Genomic DNA, 23,402 nt, shown 5'->3' with positions numbered 1-23,402 from the left:
TTTTATTTATTTATTTGACAGAGAGAGAGACAGTGAGAGAGGGAACACAAGCAGGGGAAGTGGGAGAGGGAGAAGCAGGCTTCCCGCGGAGCAGGGAGCCCGATGCGGGGCTCGATCCCAGGACCCTGGGATCATGACCCGAGCCGAAGGCAGACGCTAAACGACTGAGCCACCCAGGCGCCCTAAAATAAATTTTAAAGAGTGATTCTAGGGGCACCTGGGTGGCTCAGTTGGTTAAGCGTCTGCCTTCGGCTGAGGTCATGATCTTAGGGTCCTGGGATCGGCCCCACGTCGGGCTCCCTGCTCAGTGGGGAGTCTGCTTCTTCCTCTCCCTCTGTTCCTCCCCCCACCGCTCATGCTCATCCTAATAAATAAAAAATCTTAAAAAAAACATAGTGATCCTAGCTCCACAGATCCCTGTGAATGCCTAGGTGGGCCAGAATTTGGGGAGCACTGCTCAGTAATACCTTATCTGTCCTGTAACAGCTAAGGAAGCTGGACTGCAAGCCTGGCACAGAACATGGTGAGTGAGCCCTGACTGAAGAAAGTTCTGTATCAAGGTCTCCTTACACTATAAATCACTGATCTCACCCCCCCCCTCCACTTTTCCGAAGGACACACTCGTGGAAGCATGGAGACACATGCCTCGCAGCCACGTCAGCCCTGGAGACCAGACCACAGCCAGATCATCTGAGTGGGAGAATCCAAAGCTGGAGGGCAGATGAGTGGGCCTCTGCTTTTAGGGTAGCATTATAGCTACCCCCAATGTAACCTAGCCCCCAGAGCTCTGAAGAGCATCTCATTATGTGGTGGCTTCAGCACGTCGGCAAGGCTTCAGCTTGCCCACAAGCACGTCGACACAGTGATAGTCATGCCTTCAAAACACCAGCTGTACTAGAACTGGAGCGGAGGAGTCAGAAGTCTCTCAGCAGAGATCAAAGACACAGCCGAGGGGGTTTGTGCTGACAAAGCTAATTGAATGGTGTTTGATTTGGGACATATTTACTTTGGAAAATACCCAACACCGGCCCAGCACCAAAGTTCACATTGAAACCCGCTGATGACCTTGGCTCATTTCATCTTTGCAACACCACTTCTCAGAAGCACAGAGGTGAGTTTGGTTTCTATTATAAATTCTTATTTGCAGTGGTTAGAGATGGGTAACTGGTGCATTTCTCTATCAAACTACAAATTCAAAAGCTTTCTACACTGTCTTAAAAATGGAAAAATTGTTTTGTTTTTTAGTCTGCCTAATACAACATTCTGTCAGGTACATTACTGAGACAATTGACAAAATTGGAATAGGAACTAGAACGGAAAGTATTGTGCCTGTGTTAAATTATCTTAAGTGCATAATGGTACTGTGATGGTGCATGAAATATCCTTGTCCTTAGGTATTTTTTCCCTGAAATATTAGAATTAAAAGTTAGAGGGACACACTATAAGTGACCTACTCTCAAAGGTTTCAGAAAAGAAAAGAGTATATGTGTGTGCCTGCTTGTGTACACAAAGCCATAAAGCAACTGTTCCAAATACAAAAGCTAGTGAATCTGGGAAAAGGGTGTACAGGGGCTATTCTCTACGCTGGTCTTTCAACTTTTCTAATGTTTGAAGTTATTTCAAAGTGAAAGGTTTTTAAAACTTCAAGCAGTCACTTCTCTCCCATCACATCTGCCCTCTTTGGGCCTGAAGACATAGCCAGGAGGGACTAAGGTGTCCAGGTGTTATGCTCTGATGTGTGACCAAAAAGGCCAACCTTGCTCCACACCGTTGGCATGAGAAAGCGCCATGTAAAGTTCCCAGAAAGGCAAACTTTTGAATGATTCACCTTTAAAAAATACTGCTTCTCTTCAAAGATAGTCCCCTGATTTAAACATAGCCTAGTGGTAGTTTTAAAGTGTCTTATATAATTCTTGTTATACTAAATGGCAGAATGATAGGAAGATTGGCCTTTTTTTTTTTAAGATTTTATGTGTGAGAGAGAGAGAGAGAGAGAGAGTGCACAAGCCAGGGAGAGAAGCAGAGGGAGAGGGAGAAGCAGACTCCCTGTTGAGCAGGGAGCCCGATGTGGGCTTGATCCCAGGACCCTGAGATCATGGCCTGAGCCGAAGGCAGACACTTAATTGACTGAACCACCCAGGCACCAAGACTGGCCTTTTAGATCCTTAATTTCAAACCACAGAAAATATCAGAGAGCTTTTCTCCTTCCTCTGGTAAGTGAATAATGAACACTATTTTTGGCTTTTCATCATATAATGCAGGAACAGGGTATAAGAAGCTTCCAAATATACTATATGAACACAGGGTAAAAAACATGAACGTCTTCACCTCTGCCTCCTTATCTGGTCCCAGATTCCTTTTCCTGAACTCTTATTCATTCAAGTTGTTTTTTTCAACCTTGTTTTTGCCTGACAAGGATCTTCCTAAGTGCAGCCTAGCAAGAAGACTTCCACCAAGTTGCTCGCTTTCTTCTTTTCTAACTTTTTACAGTGTATTGTTATCAATATCCGTGCCCAGTTCTATCTGGACACTGGGCCCAGTTCTACCTGCAGCCAGACACATCAGAAATGGCTTCTCGTGTGCAGGCTATGTGTGCAGCACCACAGCCTCAGCTGGATGCTGGGGGGAGGGTGTGGGGTGGGAAGAGGCAACAGACATTTTCAAAGTCAGAAACGTATGTGACCTGCCCTCTCCAAAATGTGTGATTCAAAAGTTTTTCGGTGGTGATTAGAACAGCATTTGAGCTGATTATTTTCACGGTATTGCAGGGGAAGACCCAAGGAGGGAGATGGCGGTTGGGGGGGCGGCGGGACAGAGAAACCAGTCCCGGTGTTCCGAGGCAAAGAGGCAGAGGTTCCACTGCCACATACAGCGACATAAGGCTCAGTATCCTGGTATATAAAATGTTAGAAGGATGACGTTAGGTTACATAGACGAAATTCCTTGCACAGCACCTGGCATCGAGCAGACGCTCTATCAAGAGTCACTGCTGTCATCAACATCAACAAAACTGACAGCATCACCAGTTGGGTATCTGTATAGCTAGGCCCAAATTCAGACTAACAAGTCCACATATTTACTTAACAGATGCCAGTGATTCTTATCTGGCCTAGACTGGAAGCAGATATTCTGGTCCTCAAATAGGAGATGGTTACATACACACAACAAACTTGACGAGACACAGTTCTTCTTTCCGGGCTGCTCAGAAGTGACACGTACGATGGTAGAACATTATAAGTGCCTACTGTTGCTGTCCTGGAGAAACACAGAAACATCGAATAATAGCTCATCTACCCAGAATGCAATTAATATGCAGGAAGTGAGCAAGAGAAAGATAAAGCCATTTGGCAGGTAAAACTGATTTGACAAGTCAAGATACATCCTTCCTTGGAACAAGGCACAGGATGGGTAGATAAAGACAGGCTTACCACAGTGTATGTATTAAAAACTTGTTTATTTAAAGATTTTTATTTATATTAGAGAGAATGAGAGAGAGCACGAGCAGTGGGAGTGGCAGAGGGAGAAGCAGATTCCCTGCTGAGCGGGGAGCAGGACAAGGGGCTTGATCCCGGGACTCTGGGATCATGAGCTGAGCCGAAGGCAGATGCTTAACCGACTGAGCCACCCAGGTGCCCCAAAACTTATTCAAATAAAGGGACTGCCCCTCAGGCCTTCTAGTGAGAGCTTTCCGACATCATCCTCACACAGACCTTATACACCTGGTAAGATTGCTCCTAACCCCATGCTAGAAGCAGTTCAGTAAAAAAGATTTAGTAGGTCCTCCTGACAGCAGCAGAAGCCAAGTAACAGATGCAGAGAAGAGAGGACACCTGTGGTAAGCCATACAGCCTTACAGCCTCTGGGGCTCCAGGGGAAAGTCAGGCTGCCGGCCACCTTCCACCAGGCACCCAGAGGATCTCTGCATCACGACAAATTCCAAATGTTATGCAAATTGCACAACCCCAAATAACGACACAAATTTCACATATCTTTAGGATATTTGTTTGCAGAGAGCCTGGCCTGTACGCCTTTTTCAACATCTCTACTCAGACCCCACTTCCCAGGGAAGCTTGGTGAAGCTCCCCTGGCAGCCCGCTCCTGCCCCAGGAGACAGGGCCACACCCCAGCTCTGTAGCCCCATCTGCTTTGGTAGTGTCCTTATGAGAGCCCCTCTGCTTTACTGCACGTCTGTTCCCTGTCTGGCTGGCAGAGCCCCTTGGTGGGGGACACCTTTGTGCCTCCAGTGCCTAATATGTTATTTGGAAAACAGGAGACAGAGTTTGGTGAGTGAATGAAAAAGAAACTCTCTGGGAACACTGAATCCCCAGGAATATATATATATTACTGAAAGGATTCTCAGGTTGGGGCCCACAGATCCTTCAGGTAGGTTTATGAAGCCACACAAAATGTTCGGTATCTGTTTATCTTCATCAGCTTCTCTGAAGGTGCATGATCTTAAAATGGTTAAGGACCGATAGTCCCACGGCATCTTCTGGGGTGAAAGCTATGGGCTTGCCCTCTGAGCACTGTAGTGGCCAGTCCCGTAGGCCGCCTTTCACCCTGTTGCTGGTTTTCTCTCCCAGCTTTAGCTCTGCCAAAATGAAACGCCTCTTCCAACCTCTCATCGTTTCTCTCATACTAATGTCCATGCGTGGGAGCAACAGCCTGGCCAGTCAGCTTGAGAAAGGAGGGGAAGATTCTCCATCAGCAGATCCCCAGTGGGGGCAGTTAAGTAGCAAAAACCTGAGCATGCCCCTTCTCCCCGCCGACTTCCACAAGGAAAACACGGTCACCAACGACTGGATCACAGAGGGGGAGGAGGACGAGGACTATCTGGACCTAGAGAAGATATTCAGCGAAGATGATGACTATATCGACATCATTGATGCGGTTTCGCCAACCGATTCAGAGGCCGGTGCTGGGAACATCCTCGAGCTCTTCCAAGGCAAGAGCCGGATCCAGCGTCTCAACATTCTCAATGCCAAGTTCGCTTTCAATCTTTACCAAGTGCTGAAGGAGCAGGCCTGTGCTTCCGACAACATCTTCATAGCCCCAGTGGGCATTTCCACGGCCATGGGTATGATTTCCTTTGGACTGCAGGGGGAGACCTATGAACAAGTGCACTCGATTTTGCATTTCAAAGACTTTGTCAATGCCAGCAGCAAGTATGAGATCATGACCATTCACAATCTCTTCCGTAAGCTGACTCATCGCCTCTTCAGGAGGAATTTTGGGTACACACTGCGGTCTGTCAATGATCTTTACGTCCAGAAGCAATTTCCAATCCTGGATGACTTCAAAAGAAAAGTAAGAGAGTACTACTTTGCAGAGGCCCAGGCGGCTGACTTCTCAGACCCTGCCTTCATATCAAAAACCAATAACCACATTCTGAAGATCACCAAGGGTCTCATAAAAGACGCTCTGGAGAATATAGACCCAGCTACTCAGATGATGATTCTAAACTGCATCTACTTTAAAGGTAAGAAATAGCTTTAAGTTACTCAAAACAAACTCGTGACATACTCTTTTAATGTGCAGATGGACTGAACATCAAGAACTGTATTCTCTAGCTCAATTGATCCAGGAAACCAAGACACAAGGTCAGCTCACAGGGAAGATCAGGATGAGATGACGGTAGCTGCTGACGCTGAGCCCTAACTCTGTGCTTTATGCTCACAGAAACTTCACCACAACCTTGCTATTAGCATCCCATTTTACAGACAGAGCCGTCAAGGCACAGGAAGTAAAATGATGCTCCCAGGGCGCACAGCCAGTAAGGGACAGAGCCAAGGTTGCACCAGGCAGGCCATCTCTAGTGCTTTGTTAAATTGGAAGAAAAAAATGAAAAACCTTTTTAGCATTTGGCCATCTTGGATTTGAGTTTTTTTCATCTCCTCTCCCAATTATCAGTAAGCAGGAATATGGACAAGAGGCTGAAGACAGGTGTCTGAAAACTGTTCAGCTTGACTAACATTAATACCTGCAACTCCTTTTTGGGATACTTGTGCACTAATGGGCAGGAGGGGGTGGGGAAATAAACTATTATTTCCAGACCAACTATTCTGGGCCAGACAAGAAAGGAGGACATTCCCCACCACCATACCACTACACAGACATAGGACCCCTGGGATCCTGGAAGCAAATGGGCAATGGACTTGTAAAATCCAGACCTTGTTCACAGTGCCCTCACTGGGGCTTGAACTGGAAGAAACCTCTACCTCAGTCTACAAGCCTAGAGAGCCAAAGGGCAGACACTAGGAATGGGTCCACATCTCAATGACTCATGGTGACACATAACCACTCTCCTCTCTGCCACCAAAACCTGGTGGGCACTAGCTAGAGTCAGTCCCTGAGGCCTGGGAGGCTATGCTTCCTCGCTAGTTAGCTCCAGCACAGGTTACAGCAGCCCAGGGAGGCGAAGGACAGGGGCCCTCTCTTGGCTGCCGCTCTGGGGTGGTGGGGCTGCCGAGGGAGGGCCAAGGCCTTCCAGCAGCTGCGCCAGGCGGGCATTCTGCCAGATGGGCAAAGTAGGGCTGAAGCAGCCAAGACCGCAGGAGGGGCATGGAGGCTGAGCCAGACCCCTGGGCTTCCCTCTCAAATGCCAGGCACACCGAAGGCTTGTAGTGGGTGATCAAAGGCTGAGGCTCTAACAGGCTTGTGACAGACACACAGACACATGCCGTATATATAATGAACACACACTTCTTTGTTTTTAAGAGAGAGAGTACGGGGCGCCTGGGTGGCTCAGTTGGTTAAGCGACTGCCTTCGGCTCAGGTCATGATCCTGGAGTCCCGGGATCGAGTCCCGCATCGGGCTCCCTGCTCGGCGGGGAGTCTGCTTCTCCCTCTGACACTCCTCCCTCTCATGCTTTCTGTCTCTCATTCTCTCTCTCTCAAATAAATAAATAAAATCTTTAAAAAAAAAAAAAGAGAGTACGAATGTAAGCAGCGGGGAGGAGGAAGAGGGGGAAGGAGAGAAAGAATCACAAGCAGGCTCTACACACAGCACGGAGCCCGAAGTGGGGCTCGATCTCACCACCCTGAGATCATGACCTGAGCTGAAATCAAGAGTCAGGTGCTTAACTGACTGAGCCACCCAGGTGCCCCCACACACATATACTTTTTATTACTGGTCATAAGTACGTGGAAGTGAGCAAACTGGAGTTGAAGCCCTGGCCTCCCCACTTCTTATTCATGTTGCCTCGGGCAGGTCATTCAATGTCTCTGTGGCTCAGTTTCCTCCCCTTTATCACAGAGATGATGATAACTCCGGCAGGGCTGTGTGCAGCACTGCAACAGGTAGTGATGCAGTGCTAGTCTCTGGCATGTGGCAAGAACTCAATGAACTTGAAGGAGTAAAACTGCAGATGCCAATGTCATATGTATTAAGTAGGTATGATATTGCTAGTGACGGCTATTCTGCTTCCGTGAGCAACTAACCTGTGTTTAGGAACAGCTTCAGAACAGCCAGTGTAAGTTACCTGGGCAGCACCAAAGCCCTCAGTTCTACCGGTCGTGGGGTGCCCCGGACATGAGTGCCTCTGCATTAGGCTGGCCGAATGATCAAGAGTAGGCAGAGAAACACAGCAGCAAGCCATTCCCACCGGCAAGGACTGCAGAATGACGAGGACAGTCGGTTTATAACCTCCAGCACATAGTAACCAGTGTCACACCAAGGGGTTAGAGTGGCAAGTATACGTGTGTCCTTTCCCCTTTGTGTTGGATGGTCACTTAATTTAACATTGGAATCAGAGGAATGAAATGCCAGTAGCACCCAATCTTTCATGGATGCTTTTTTTTTTTTTCTTTTAAATCATGGATGCTTATCAAAAGAAATGAAGGTCTAGAAGTATAATTTTAATCGCTAGCTCCTCAATTTGTTACTAATTTGATTTTTTAAAAAGATTTTATTTAGGGGCGCCTGGGTGGCTCAGTAGTTAAGTGTCTGCCTTCGGCTCAGGTCATGATCCCAGGGTCCTGGGATCGAGCCCCGCATCGGGCTCCCTGCTCCATGGGAAGCCTGCTTCTCCCTCTCCCACTCCCCCTGCTTGTGTTTCCTCTCTCGCTGTGTCTCTCCCTGTCAAATAAATAAATAAAATCTTAAAAAAAAAAAAAAAGCCATGCTTGGGGCGCCTGGGTGGCTCAGTCGTTAAGCGTCTGCCTTCAGCTCAGGTCATGATCCCGGTGGGACAGAGCCCCACATCGGGCTCGCTGCTCGGCGGGAAGCCTGCTTCTCCCTCTCCCACTCCCTCTGCTTGTGTTCCTGCTCTCGCTATCTCTCTTTGTCAAATAAATAAATAAAAATCTTAATAAATAAATAAAAATAAAAGGCTAAAAAGAGGGGCACTAGGTGGTCCAGTCATTGGGCGCCTGCCTTCGGCTCGGGTCACGGTCCCAAGTCCCAGGGTCCTGGGATCAAGCCCCACGCTGGGCTCCCTTATCAGCAGGAAGCCTGCTTCTCCCTCTCCCACTCCCCCTGCTTGTGTTTCCTCTCTCGCTGTGTCTCTCTCTGTCAAATAAACAAATAAAATCTTTAAAAAAAAAAAAAAGGTTTTATTTATTTATTTGACAGAGAGAGAGAGAGAGAGAGAGCAAGCACAAGCAGGGGGAGCAGCAGGGAGAGGGAGTGGGAGAAACAGGCTCCCCGTGGAGCAGGGAGCCTGACAACACAGGGCTCGATCCCAGGACCTTGGGCAGGCACTTGCTGACTGAGCCACCCAGGTGCCCACTAATTTGATTTTTAGTTACAAATACTATAACCGCCTTGTAAAGCTCAATAAAAACAGGTTGGGTCTCAGGAGGAAGTCAGAAAGAAAGAAACCCAGGCGACATGTGACAGGCTCCAGCAGAAGCACAGTGACATCGGGGCTTGCCGCAACCCAGGGGGAAGGAGGAAGCACCCCTGGCATCTCAGGCGGAAAAGCCAGGGATGCTGCGAAACACCCTACAGTGCACAGGACAGCCCCCACAATAGAGAATTTCCCAAATGTCAACAGTGCTGAGACTGAGAAGCCCAGGGCAGAGGCTTATCTCATCCCAGTGGCTCTACCTACCAGCTGGAAACCCTGAACAAGTTACTTTGCTTCTTTGTGCCTCTGTTTCCTCATCTGTAAAACAAGGCGTATAATAAAAAGCACGCATCTCATATGGTTGCTAGGAGCAGGAAACGAAGGATACAGGAATGATGCTTAAAGGAATGCTTGGCACACTGCCAGTTCTCAGTTGTCAGTGAGAGGCCATTATTATAGTTATTAGCATCTTAGAGCTAAAACAGACATGTACTTACTCCTGGACACACAGCATTTTACCCAAATCTGACATGAAGATCTGACGGCATCATCAGTGTATCCTGCTAGTCCCTATGGAGTCACAGAGTGGAAGGGATGAAAACCATCGAAACAGAGCTGCCACAAGCAAAAAGCTACTCATTTTACAAGTCAACAAGTAGAGGTCCAGGCACGTTCGGCATCTTGCTAGAGTCAAACAACTAGTTAGTGCCCTCATCTAAACCAGAATTCATTCCAGTCTATCTAACTTCTCTACCATTATCATACTTCCTACAAGTATGTCAGCATTCTGACCTTGGAATCATTTAGAACAGCAGTCCTCAAAGTGTAGTCTCCGGATCAGGAGCATTAGCACCATCTGGGAACTTGTGAGAAATGCAAGTTCTTGGTTCAAATTAGATCTACAGAACCAGAGACTTTGGGGGTGGGCCCTGCAGACAGAACAAGCCCTCCAGGTGTTTCTGATGCACGCTCACATGTGTGGACCACGGCTTTAAAATAATATTTTAATAAAAGCCCTGTTCTTGTTGACTTTACAGGATCCTGGGTGAATAAATTCCCAGTAGAAATGACACACAACCACAACTTCCGGCTGAATGAGCGAGAGGTAGTCAAAGTTTCCATGATGCAGACCAAGGGGAACTTTCTGGCAGCAAATGACCAGGAGCTGGACTGCGATGTCCTGAGGCTGGAGTATGTGGGGGGCATCAGCATGCTAATCGTGGTCCCGCACAAGCTGTCTGGGATGAAGACCCTCGAGACACAGCTGACGCCCCAGGTGGTGGAGAGATGGCAGAAAAGCATGACAAACAGGTACTTTAGGTTGAATGTTTGCTCTTTTGATCTTTGGGAAGCTGGGAGAGACCAGAAACACTGGGAATTTTGGTCATTTCAAGGAGAAGGGAGACGTGTGCATAAAAACCCAAGAACTTCCATCCTGGGCCAGTCTTTTTTTTTTTTTTTTTTTTTAATATTTTATTTATTTATTTGACAGAGAGAGACACAGCAAGAGAGGGAACACAAGCAGGGGGAGTGGGAGAGGGAGAAGCAGGCTTCCCGCCGAGCGGAGAGCCCAATGCGGGGCTCAATCCCAGGACCCCGGGATCATGACCCGAGCCAAAGGCAGACGCTTAACGACTGAGCCACCCAGGCGCCCCATCCTGGGCCAGTCTTGTTAATTCATTCCAAATTTCCTGCTCAGTGAGAAGCAATTGGACAGCATCTGTGAGAAACACAGCTGCCCTCCTCCCTGCCATATGACAGTTTCAGAAGTAAGGGGCAGGTGACTTAGAGCCAGCTCGGAAACAATCCCGGCCCTGCCACCTACTTGCTCTGTGGCTTTGAGCCCTGGCTTCGTCATCCGTAAAAGCAGCATGATCCTAGGACTTCCCAGGGTCGCAGAGAGAAACACCTAGAAAAGTGACACTGAGCCCCTATCACAGAGCCTGGTGCCTGTGATAAGCTCTCCCTTCCCTGTGCAGGAAATGCTGTAATCCTCATAACCTACGAAGGACATGTCGTTCATGATTTTCCTCTCTCATTATTTATTACTCCAGAGTCAAAACTACAGGTTTTAAGTAGTTACTATGATTTTAGTGAAACAGAAACATCACATTTCTGTTTTATTGGAAACTGGCTAGGCCCATATTAAGATGTGAATCTGGTTCAGGTCCCCTTTTGGGACAAGAATGCAAAGAAATGCAATAAACCCAGAAGAGGGCTCTTAGAGGAAGGTATTCACCCAGGGAGCCAGTGAGTCATCAGGTCCTGTCAATTTTTCCTTAGAAATGTCCCCTCTGTACCCACCTCCTTCCTAACCTCTCTGCCCATGACCTCCCACCGTGAGCCAGGAAGGCCTAAACAGCCTGCCCATTCCATTCCTCAAGCCATGCGGCACTGGCCTCCAAACGGCGTTCCCAAGACACCCTCCGGCCCCGGCTCCTCTTCTCAGAAGCACTCTATGGGCCACCTGCCCACGGGATGCAGCCCAGCTTCTTGGCCAGGCCCACAGACACAGTCCCCCGTCTGACCTGCTCTGCCCCTCCTCCTCTTTCCTCCCCGCCTGCCTGGTGCCCCTCTGCACCCCAGCCAGACCGCAGCTCAAGCTCCCTCCGGGCTTTGCTCACGCCATCTCTCAAGCTGTGGGCAGCCTTCTAGGCCCCAGGAACACCCCCCCTTCCTCACTCCCTGCTGGGTAGCTCCAGTAGTTAGATCTGTTCTGGTTGTTCAGATGTTACCATACCACCTTTACTGTTTGGCTGCTTCACACACGTGAGTCCTGGCTTGCCAAAAGGAAAGCAAACTCTTGAGAAAGGGGACTGTGTCTGATGTCTCTTTATCCCCTTTGTGTGCTGGACTTGGCCCCATGGACACTGTAGTTGCTGTTTATCCATAAGGACTGAATGTGTTGAGACAAGGGCAGAGAACTAAAGTTTAGCACTTTCTGGCATGTGAAGGGTTCTTTTTTCTGTACACTGATCAGATACTCAACTGCTTACTTAACAAAATAAGAAATGCCTGAAATCAAGGACCCAAATAAGAGAATTATTTTTAGATACTCTCAAACCATAAACCAGTAATAGTTCTGCTGCTGACCTGGAAGGCGGGACGTGAACCTCACAGTATGGAGGAAATGACTGCATAGCACTAACCATGCTTCCATTTTAAGGAACTGGAATCATAATGGATGGTCTTTCCCCAAAACTCAACTGACAGTACTGGGATATGAATTTCAAGAAGTGCTGCATCCATTCTGTGGTAAAAGCAACCTGCAGCTGGTGGTGGAAAGGAGGTTGTGGACATTTGAGGGAAAAACAGGATTCTTTTGGAACTTGTGGTTCAATAAAACTGGGCCCCCTTTTCTTCTCTGCCCAGAACTCGAGAAGTGCTCCTGCCGAAATTCAAGCTGGAGAAGAACTACAACCTGGTGGAGGCCCTGAAGTCAATGGGGGTCACGGCACTGTTCGACAAAGACAGCAATATGACAGGAATCTCAGACCACAGGATCACCATCGATCTGGTAAGCTCTCCCCTCGTCCACCCTCCGCACCTGTCCCCAGGGTCTGCCCCCAGCAAAGCCTCCCTCCTGCCCAGCCTGACTTCACAGGTCAACAGTGCTGGGTCTGCTCTCCCTGGGTCTACGAGACACTGAGTGGGCAGGGTAATCTGTTTTAGGAAGCAGCTTGGGAGTGAGCGTCATTCCTGCCGACTGCAGAAAGAGAGGAGGTATGCGCCCCAATCTGTGAAATAGCTACACCTAGCTGAATCATGAAAGACCCGTTAAATATATGCAGAGAAAGTGCATGACCTGCACGCTGAACTTGACACAACAATAGACACTCCACAAAAAAAGAGAGAATATCAGTCCAACAAACCCATGCAGATCCAGGCCCCACCCTTCTGGCAGTGCGCCTACAGTGTGCACAGGAGATGGGGCCTGCCCCTGCTGTTTTGCTGGCAGACCACTCATACCATGACCACCACCATGAGCAACTGTGATGTTGGAGTTTAGAGATATGCGTTGTTTATATGACACAGCCTCTGAGCACAATTACTGCACCTGGCAGGAGGTGAGAGAGACCTTCAAGGGTCATTCTGGTCAGCTGTGGTTTGTGCCTTGCACGTGTTGTTTCCACCCTGAATGAGAGGAGACTCCACTATCTCGTCTATCCCTCACTGACGGGATCTGACAACTTTCCTTTCCATTTTGAAATAGTTCAAGCACCAAGGAACCATCACGGTGAATGAGGAGGGCACCCAGGCTGCCGCCATGACCACGGTGGGGTTCATGCCGCTGACCACCCAAGTCCGTTTCACTGTCGACCGCCCCTTCCTCTTCCTCATCTATGAGCACCGCACCAGCTGCCTGCTCTTCATGGGGAGAGTTGCCAACCCCACCAAGTCTTAAAGGTGGAGGTCTGGGTTTTGGGGGCACTGTGTAATTCTGGTTCCATTCTAACGATGAGAACGGAGATGTTCTGGCATCATGGCTTTCGTGGTTTATGCGACCATTCTGAAATCGAGGCCCATAGGAGAAGAAATTTACAAACCGACGGAGAAGCTCATAGGAATCCGTTCCGCACAGTGAACAAGGCCAGCAGTTCGCAGACATTAATGCACCTGTGATATGTGAGCCATTACCCAGAGGGTGTCAGCAACATACAGACCGGCTCACTCCCGCCTCCTCAGTGCAAACCTATAGGGGGCTTACCTTGTACCTCCTTTCCCTGCTGTCCCCGTCCTTGAACTTTTGGCTCTATTACTCAAATTACCAGCGCTCCTCAGCTGAACACAGAACCCAGAAATGAGCTGTAGGACTAATTTCTCACCTTTCCCAAGGATGGTGCCCAGGCCAGAAGCAACCTCATGACATTCAAGGGGTGCCCTGGGTGTTAGGGCCTAACACCCTAATTCTCTCAAGGCCTAATCTTCTGAATTGATGCTAAATGTCATCTATACTTCTGCTGTCACCTCACTGCTGCCCAGAGGACAGTGTATACACATGGCCATGCCTTCCACCTTAGAGATAAATAAATATTGCCACTTTTACTGTGTGTCTGTTATAATTCTCTATTTTTTGAGGCTCAAGTAACTAAGAAAAGCCAAATTCAAAATAGCTGACATCCCCAGGAATGACAGAGGTTGACAAAAAAGCAACTTGAGTTCTTCACGGTGACTCATGTGCTACGCAGCAGGCATATTCCTTGGGATCAGGACATGGTGAGTGCTGCTAAATCCTGGGGGCAAAGATGTTGTGGATGGGGCTTCGTGGAAATTCCTGAAATGCCAGTCTTTATGTGGGGCACATGCTTTGGCTTTCATCCCTGGATGCAGGGAGACCCTCAGATGAGCTCCCAGAGTGGGCCTGGTTTGAGAAAGCAGGTGACATTCAGATGTCTGAATGTTTCGCTACTTGGGTAAGACAAGTGGAATCCAAAAAGGCTGCTCAGAATTGAAGGGTGCTGGTGCCTCCGCAGTGCTGGGGTCTCTGGGCAGTGATGGGGAGAGCATCACAAATGCTGTGTGTGCAGCTGTCTAATTATGACCCCCAGAGCCCTGCAAGAGAGGCTTTCTCTTCTTTCTCTGAAGAGGAGGAGGAGCAGGGTTTGAGCACAGGTTGGCTTGACTCCAGAGTCACCCACAGAGTCTGTCACAGAGGGCTTCAGACTCAGTGAGACCAATACTAGTCATGGTGGCAGCAGAAGGGGAGCACTTCACGCTCCCCACTGTAGGGGGCGCTGTGATGGGTTTGCTCGCAGGTTATCACTGAGTCCTCACTGCACAGCTAGGAGGTTCGCACTGTTATCACCTCCTTTTGGCAGCTGAAGAAACAGCTGAGGTCTCAGAGGAGACATGATCTGCCCCAGGCCCTGCTGTTAGTTGCTAACACACCTCTCCTCCACCTGCTTCCTTCCCAACTTTCTGCACCAGGGCCTCTGCCTCCTGAATCTCCTGACTAGTGCAGGGTGGAGGCTACCTCTTTGCCTGTCACGCCTCCTGACCTCTCGGAGAGCTCTGAGCTGGCTGACACCCCACTCCTTGAATTTCTTCTCCAGTGCACTTCCGCACTGTCCTTTCCTGGTGCTTGTTCTGCTTTTCTTGTCCTGCTGCTGGTTCCTCCTGTTCCTCCCATTCCTAAACGTGGCTCTCTCAAAAACTCTGCCTGTAGCCCTTTGCCACGTCTGTCCCCTACCCAAAAGGTGACCTCTCCCTTCCAATGTGGCCTGCCCCACCTATGCTGGAGCCAGCCCAGGCTCCTCTGTGACCCGGCCCAGGTCAAGGCCCTCCAGCCTCCATGCTTTTCATTCACCCACATCCACTCAATGCACTCAGATCCCCTCTTTCTCAAACTAGCTGACCCAGGTTTCAAGGCAATAGAGTGTTAATTCAGAGCACAGACCCTGAGCCAGGCTGCCTGGGTCCCAACCCTGGCTCTGACATTTAGTAGCTGTGGGACTCTGAGGCAAGTTCTGTGCCTCAGTTTCTCCACCTGTAAAATAGGGATAATAACAGCACCTACCTTATAGGGTTGTTGTAAGGAGTAGTGAGTTAATGACTGGATGGGGTTTACATCAGTGCTTGGTGCTTAGCAAAAGCTAGATAAGTACTATCTTTGTCTGAGAGAGTATCTAGCCCAGGGGTTCCTAACTGGGGGGCCCTGGGCAGGTTTCTCCCACTCAGCTTCCTGAGAATAAATGCAAAACCTTGTGAAGAGATGCATTTCTATGGAAGGAGAGGGCAAGACTTTCAAAGGAGTCCATGACCTAAAACCTGTTAGTCCACAAACCTAACTTTATAGGCACTGAGAGAATAAGTAACCTGTCCAAGGCCACAGAAATTACCGGGGGCACAGGGAAACTAGCTCTAAGTGAAGTGCACAAATGTTTTCTGAGCAGGAGGCGCAGCTTATCAAATCACTACAACAGTGGAACACACAAGACTCTAAGCATTAGATACCTTTCATGGGGCTTGATTAACTAATGGGCTAGACACTAAGAGAAGCAATTTAATCAGTGATATTTCTGAAGAAATACTCTTCTACGAAGTTGCAGGTCAAAGATCACCAAACCTAAGCTCTGAAGGAGCCTCAGAGATCACATGACCCAGTCTCCAGTGACCCCCCCCCCAGGCTCCTAAGGTCACTGATAAATCACTGATAAGCTGCATTTGGATGGACACCCAGGCTTCCTGCCCCAAACCCACTGGCACGTCCACTGAACAAAGTACCTGGAGACACTCTGTCATCAAAAGATCCAAAACAGAGTATCTTCTTCCAAAAGAAAGGAAAGAAAGAAAAGAAAGATAACACATTAAAAAAAAAACAACTGTTGGAAACTAGTTTCTCCTAGAGGGTTCAAGGGGCAAACCAGAGAGCAAATATAAGATTCCATGATTCTCTGTGCTCTTTGTTGAGCAATAGAATCAAATATTTGTTTCCTCCCCCATAATATAACCATTAACTTTTGTTAAGACTACAATACTTATTCTATTCATGTAAAAGGTCACTGCAGTGGAGTAAACAAAGCATTTTAAGTCAGTGTGTGCTTGCCTATCATTGGTAACAGTCATGCCTACACTGACCCAGCTGGGCACTTCAGAGGGTCATCTTCATCTTTTCGAGAAGCTCTGTGGGCAAAGCAGGCCTATATAGAGAGGTTGTGATGCTCACCCAGGATCCCACGCACAGGACCAGGAGCCCAACCCTGGCCCCTGTGACCTGAACACCTATGTGTTCCCAACCAACCTCACTGGTCACTACTCCCGGAAAGTGCAAAGTGCCCCCTGGAATTTCTTCTATGCAGTTATCAAACTCTAAATGACAACAGCTATACAAGCTTGAAAGCTCACAGGCACACGGGTCAGAGAATTTTGGTGTTCAAACTCACCAGAATTCACGGATTCGAGTGTCACCCCAAACAAGCTCCCTGGCTGCCAAAACCTGCTCTCTCATGGAGCCTGCTGCCGGCCCTCCTCCCCTCCGACAGGCTGAGAGAGTGCCATGGACTTTATGCCCTTCACCCTTCCCTCCAGGCTAAACAAAGGATCCATGTATGATGGTACTTCTAAAACACAACTGTACAGTAATCGATATTAAGTATAAAATGAAAAAGTTTATGTTTTTAAAAACCAATGCAGGTGGTGATGAAAAATACCTCGGCAGAGAGTCCTGGCCATTCTCAAATCCTCAGAGCCTGTGGGAAGCACCTGATCGCAGGTGCAAAGGTGGTAAGGTCCCGAGAGGAGAGGGAAAAGCCGAGAGTACAGGGAGGCAGCTAGGGTGCAGGCAAACCATCCCCTCAAGCACACTCAGGCAAAGGAGACTGTCATTACACAGATGCAACAAGGGAACAAGCAACTCGGTTCCTGCTCCAGAATCGGCCACTTACGGGGCGGGGGAGACAGGAAAGAAAAGGACAAGCCGAAGCAAGGTGAATGGAAGCAGAATGTCACAAAGTGCAACCTGTGACATCTTAAAGGCAAATGATAATAAACCAGTCAGTTCCCATTTTTCACCCACCTAAAATCAGACCCCTAAAGTCCCCAGATTCCAAATGATGAACATCCAGACTTCAGTAAGTACAGAAACTGAGATCAGGAGAGGTGCCTCTCCATCCACCTGCCTGACCTCTACACCCCTGGGTCACCCTGGCAGCTCGGAGGTCAACCCCTCTGGTGTTCCATGTGAAGGGACACGTGTGTGAGTGTTCAAGACTCGAACTACAGGGAGTGGGGAAAGGTGGGAAGGAACTGGAAGGCAGAAGGAGGGCTTAACCAGAAGGTAGGTTTAGTGGAAGTTAGAGAAACACAGATGGAAACAAGTATTAGAACCTGGGGCCATGGCTTAGGAGTGGCAGCTGGGGACAACTGAGAAAGGGGAAAAAGATTTCTACAAAGGTCATTTGGGAAGCAAAGGCTGCAGACTGAGACAGGACAAGATGAAGAGTGCTGTGGCAGGGGACGGGGCCTAGACCGTGAGCTGCCACCATGCTGGTGGGCAGGGCTGTGCTCCAAAGTATGGCCAGCCCCTGTGCCAACAACGCTGCCCCACAGAGGGCACTGGGGGCTGCAGCTCCAAGCACCAAGCACCGTGCAGAGGCCCCAGGCCTCATCTCACAGGAAGGGGTCGGGAAGGGGATGGGAGCAGAGCCTGCCCACCATTAGTCAGAGGCACCAGAGCAGGGCATAAGACATAGGACGAACCTGGAGCCACACCTCAGATTTGGGAGCCACACAGGAGAGAACCAAAGTGGGTTTCATGGTCAAGTGGCAAGGAGGTTCAGGCAGGGCACGGAGAAAGGGAGTGAGGGGCTGTGGCCACAGTAGGCACATACCAGTGGGAGAGTCACAAGAACAGCTGGTGGTGGCAGAAACCCAGCCACAAGTCCAGAATCACTGGGCCTCCAAACAGCATTTTGCTAAGGAATTTGCTGTGCACCACTAGGCAACATTGAAAATATGAGCACAGTATTTGAAGTCTGAAACCACTCAGTTAATGAATACTCACCACAGCAATTACAGGAATGAGTACACCCAAGTTCCCTGCGCTGCTAGAAGCCTAGAAAATAAAAGAATAGAGTCATTGAAAGCATGTGTTTCTTTCATTTAAAAAAGAGACAGTGTTAATTTCAGAGAAATAATGAGATATATAGACAGCGATATATAAACATGCTCACCCAATATCTTTTTTTTTTTTTTTTAAAGCAGGCTCCACACCTGGTGTGGAGCCCACCTTGAGGCTTGAACTCACGACCCTGAGATCAAGACTTGAACGGAGATCAAGAGTCATATGCTGAACTGACTGAGCCACCCAGGTGCCCCTCCAACATCATTTTAATAGCAAAAAAAAATGGAAACATGTCAAACAGTAGAATGATTACATAAATCATGGTACCTGTGTAAAATTAAATACCACATAGCTATTAAAAAGACAACTTTCTGAAAAATATTTAGTCACTTTGGAAAGTGCCCACAGCAAATTTTAAATGGGAAAAAAAAATCAGGATTTCAGAGTATGCTGCGATATAATCCCAATTATGAAAATAAATATATTTGCATAAAAAATCTAGGAGGAAGTCTGTCAAAATGTCAATGATGAGGGGCGCCTGAGTGACTCAGTTAAGCATCTGCCTTCGGCTCAGGTCATGATTTCAGGGTCCTGGGATTAAGTCCCACAGTGTCATCGGGCTCCCTGCTCAGCGGGGAGTCTGCTTCTCCCTCTGCCTCTGCCTCCCCCTGCCCACCCCCCGCCCACACTCTCCCTCTTTCTCTCTCAAGTAAATAAAATATTTTTTAAAAATGCCAACGATGAGTATATCTGAGGAGAGGGATTATGGGTGCTTTTTATTTATCAGTTTCTGCATCTTTTCTACAATAAACATATGTTCTTTCCAAGTTATGGAAATTTTGGGGTTACTTTAAAAATAACTTTAAGGGCGCCTGGGTGGCTCAGATGGTTAAGCGTCTGCCTTCGGCTCAGGTCATGATCTCAGGGTCCTGGGATCGAGTCCCGCATCGGGTTCCCTGCTCAGTGCAGAGCCTGCTTCTCCCTCTCCCTCTGCCACTCCCTCTGCTTGTGCTCTTCTATCTCTCTGTCAAATAAATAAATAAAATCTTTAAAAATAAAAATAAAAATAACTTTAATAGTTATTGAAAACATGAGCACAGTATCTGAAGGTAGGATCCCTGGTTGGACACACAAATAAGGTTATAAACTATAGTACACACTGATGAGCCTAAGTTCTGGAAGCACTCACCTAAGCACATTCAATTTGTTTTTTATATTAACAGTAGCAGCCAAGTGCATCGAGCACCCACTGCGTGCCAGGCAGTTCCAAGCGTTTCATATGTAATAACAAAATCTTTGGTGGAGAAAACAGGGTTTGAGTAGCTTGCTATAGCCCCACGGCCGCTCAGCAGTGGGGGCAGAATCTCAAGACCTGCCTCCTCTTCTATGGAAACTAAGGGCTTCCCATATATGCGATGACTGGGAAGAACTGTCATTTCTTAATTTATAATCCTAGCTCTTTGTCTTCAAAGAGCACATGTTGGCCAATCCCCTCTCACTGACCCTGCAAGACCCCCTTATTTGCTGAGGCCCCAGCTTATGGGGAACGCACAGCAGTTGCTCAGTAAACACTGGGCTAGCCTCTACATGATCACAAACAGGAACTATTTTGCAAAGAACAGGATTCACAGCTCTGCACCTGGAGGGCAGAAAAAGGGATCCCTGCACTGTTGGGGCCACAACCCTCACTCCCAGTCCGTGAATGAAGCATTACATCTTGAGTCTTGAGAATGTAAACTTGTAGCGAGAGCAGGCAGAGGGGAGCAGCCCTTGTGTCCAGGGGGCGTCCTTCTGGGCCCTGAGGTACAATTTCCAGGGGAGGCAAGGAGAACGACTCCTGAAACACCCTTCAGACACATCACAGCCTCTGCTTTCTCGGGTGCCAAGTGCCTCCCCACATCTCTGAGCAGCCCTCTCTTCCTGATGCCCAAGGCCCCACTGGACACCAGAGCTGCTTCTGTCTCTTGTCAGGATGGCCTAGCTGTGCACCATCCTGGGAGACTTCAGAAATCATCCAGATCACTGTCAAGGGGTCTAGCAGAGCAAGGCTGAATTAGAGCGAAGGCTCTTAGAACCCCTTTTCGCACCAGCTACTCCCCCTTAGCCAAGATTTTCACACAGAGGGCTCCTTTTCACGCAGTTTCCAACTTAGCTGTCATCTCCTCAGGTCTTCACACAACCCGATCTAAAGCGCTCTTCTCCACACTGCCCTGTTTTGGTTTTGCTGTCCAGGAGCAGGCCCCTTGTCTGCCTGTTCACTTCTGTAACCCCAGCACCTAGAACAAGGGTCAAGAAACTGTGGCCGTGGCCAAATCTGACCCACCACCTGTTCTTGGAAATAGATTTTTATGGGGGCACAGCCGCCCATTCTTTTAACTGGCTTTATGCTACCAGGACAGAACTGACTAGTTGCAACAGAGACTCTATGGCCCACAGAGCCTAAAACAAGTATAATCTGGCCCTTTACAGAGAAGGTGGGCTGACCGTTGACTAGGCACATAAATAGTAACTGTCTGGGGAAAGGAGGTGGGAGGAAAAGACAGAGGAGGATGAAGGTGGAGACTCTGGTAGAGAGACTGGCACCAGCATGACATGTGAAAGGGGAAATGATGGGGTAGGGGGCTTAACCTGCCTCAACCTCCCCAATCTGTCTCTCTGGGGCCCGAGACCTGTCATTTTATCTGTCCCCATGGACCCGTCTCCCTGGATGGCCCAGATTAGGTTAGATCTGGCCCTTCTCATGTTGTCACTGCGTTCAGGTGAAAGCCTCCACTCCCTGGCTTCATGATGGCCGAGAGAAGGAAGAGAGGGGGTCTGGGGGAATCCCCACCCTGGGCCGGGGGAGGTAGCTGCCACGAGCCAGACACGGTCCTATAAGAAAGCCTACGAGAGGGGCGCCTGGGTGGCTCAGTCGTTAAGCGTCTGCCTTCAGCTCGGGTCATGATCCCAGGGTCCTGGGATCGAGCCCCGCATCGGGCTCCCTGCTCCGCGGGAAGCCTGCTTCTCCCTCTCCCACTCCCGCTGCTTGTGTTCCCTCTCTCGCTGTCAAATAAATAAAATCTTAAAAAAAAAAAAAAAAAAAAAGAAAGCCTACGAGAAAGCCACCCTCTCCGCACCCTGCCAACACCCCTGAGAAAGAACCTTTGTTCTTGCTGTTTACCAGATGCCCCAGGGTGACCGCCCTCCTCCCTCCCTACCTTCAGGGCGGGCCCCTTCTCGCTGGCCCGCTCGCTGGCCCGCTTTCCCTCCAGCCCCAGCTGCACAAACAGCTCCAGCAGGTTCATGAGCAGCTCGTCCACGAGGTGCTCATCCTGGATGTTGGCTGCGATGTTGGCCAGGGCATTGATCACCGCCAGGGAGCAGTGCCTGGTGGGGAGAGAAAGGAGAGCTGCCACAACACGGGGCCTGGATTGCAGGGGTGAGGCCAGTTGACTCCTGCCTCACCACGCCCCTCAGTGCCTGTGAACGAAGGAGCCTCCAGAGTGGATAAACATCTCTGTGAACACCAGCCCCTAAAGGACAGTCAGCTGCTACTGAAATGGCTTTAACCTCTCCTGACATGCAGTAAGGGCCTCGGGGAGCTGCTTAGGTTCCAGGAATCCACATCTATGGAACTTGTGAAGATCTTAGGACACTTCTCTCTCAGTGTTGAAAGCCTACCATGTAGCTAAATTCCTGGCTGGGCCCTGCTTTCCTCTCAAATTATAGGTAGCCTTAATTCACTATTTCCGCCCATAAAACTCTCCTCTGATGATCGGCTTCTTCCCCACACTGTCTCCACCATGGGGCTGATGTTAGTAGTAGCTCACATCAGACACAAAGGAAGCACTCAGTGGCCCTGGGACAACTGGCATCAGGACAGTGCTGGCCCAGGTAAGCCCTGGATACAAAGCTGACAATGCCCCCCGACCCCCCACTCCCGCAGAGAGACACAGCAAACCAGCAAGGCCGGCCAGGCTTCTGCAGGTGCTGGGGGCAGCCAGAGCCTGCCACTTTTATGCTGCATGACCTCAGATGAGTGGCTCACCTTTGAGCCTCAGTTTCCTCCTGAATAAAACAAGAATAATATAATTCCCTCCTCGCAGGGTGTAGGACAAATGAAACACTCCACGTGAAGCATTGAGCACATCATCTGGCCCCCAGAAATCTCCCACCAAACAGCAGCCCTTCACAGACATGTGAAATCCTGGGCGGTAAGGGCAAATGAATGGCAGTAAAAGCTTCCACTGGTGAGGAAAAGGACAAACCACTTCTGGTGGTGGTATCAGAAAAGGCTTTATGGAAGAGCGAAATGGAGAAGTTGAAGAACTGGTAGGCATGGAGAAGGCCAAGTACTGCATACTGCAGCAAGACAGAGGCCAGGGTCAGAAGGAAAACAGCAGGAGAAAAGACAAGGAGGGGAAGGTGTGAGGGCCAAGGAGGTGCAGGAGTCACTTCGGGATAAGGAAGCAATGAAGGAAAGAGGTGCTTTGGTCTGTGTGTCAGTTTCTTCACAAAGACCAGGATGGACGGATGGATAGATGAAGGGGTAAGGAGCTGACTGTCTCCCTAAACCAGTCCTCAGGCTGTTCTGGTAGCCTGGGCTTGCAATGGAGGTAGTAAGAAGGCAAAGAAATGACAAGGCCGGGGCGCCTGGGTGGCTCAGTCGTTAAGCGTCTGCCTTCAGCTCAGGTCATGATCCCAGGGTCCTGGGATCGAGTCCCACATCGGGCTCCCTGGTCTGCGGGAAGCCTGCTTCTCCCTCTCCCGCTCCCCCTGCTTGTGTTCCTGCTCTCGCTATCTCTCTCTCTGTCAAATAAATAAATAAAATCTTTAAAAAAAAAAAAAAGAAAAAGAAATGACAAGGCCAAGAGCTTGCATTTATCAAGAGCTTTCCTGTATACGATCTCAATTACCCACACAACTGGAGACAGATGTTCATTTGACGGATGACGGATGAAGAAACAAAGGCACAGAGAGGGTGAGCTTTTTCAAAGGTCACACAGCCACACTCCCACCCACTGAAGTGAGTTGGAGAGAACCTCAGACTGAGCCCTGCACATAAAGGTCAG

At 49.0% G+C, this 23,402-nt stretch overlaps 2 protein-coding genes across 2 annotated transcripts in view; one reads left to right on the top strand and one right to left on the bottom strand.

The window, feature by feature from the left end:
* PI4KA (phosphatidylinositol 4-kinase alpha) overlaps positions 1–23,402 on the bottom strand; it is a 96,851-nt gene that overhangs the window by 48,400 nt on the left and 25,049 nt on the right. The window contains exons 17-18 of the mRNA XM_081802554.1: positions 21,549–21,717; positions 18,288–18,342 (exon numbers count right to left, since the gene is read on the bottom strand). Coding sequence (XP_081658680.1) covers positions 18,288–18,342; positions 21,549–21,717 — 224 coding nt within the window. The remainder of the gene's footprint in view (positions 1–18,287; positions 18,343–21,548; positions 21,718–23,402) is intronic.
* Positions 1,037–13,835, top strand: SERPIND1 (serpin family D member 1). Its single transcript, XM_081801697.1, has 5 exons — positions 1,037–1,111; positions 4,584–5,479; positions 9,827–10,100; positions 12,162–12,306; positions 13,003–13,835. The coding sequence occupies exons 2-5, from the start codon at positions 4,600–4,602 to the stop codon at positions 13,192–13,194; spliced, it is 1,491 nt and encodes a 496-aa protein (XP_081657823.1). The 5' UTR covers positions 1,037–1,111; positions 4,584–4,599; the 3' UTR covers positions 13,195–13,835.

The sequence above is a fragment of the Leptonychotes weddellii genome, chromosome 13 (assembly GCF_054177405.1).
Source record: "Leptonychotes weddellii isolate Sample4059 chromosome 13, ASM5417740v2, whole genome shotgun sequence".
In the NCBI taxonomy this organism is placed as follows: Eukaryota; Metazoa; Chordata; class Mammalia; order Carnivora; family Phocidae; genus Leptonychotes; species Leptonychotes weddellii.
This window is presented reverse-complemented; position numbering and strand designations above follow the sequence as displayed.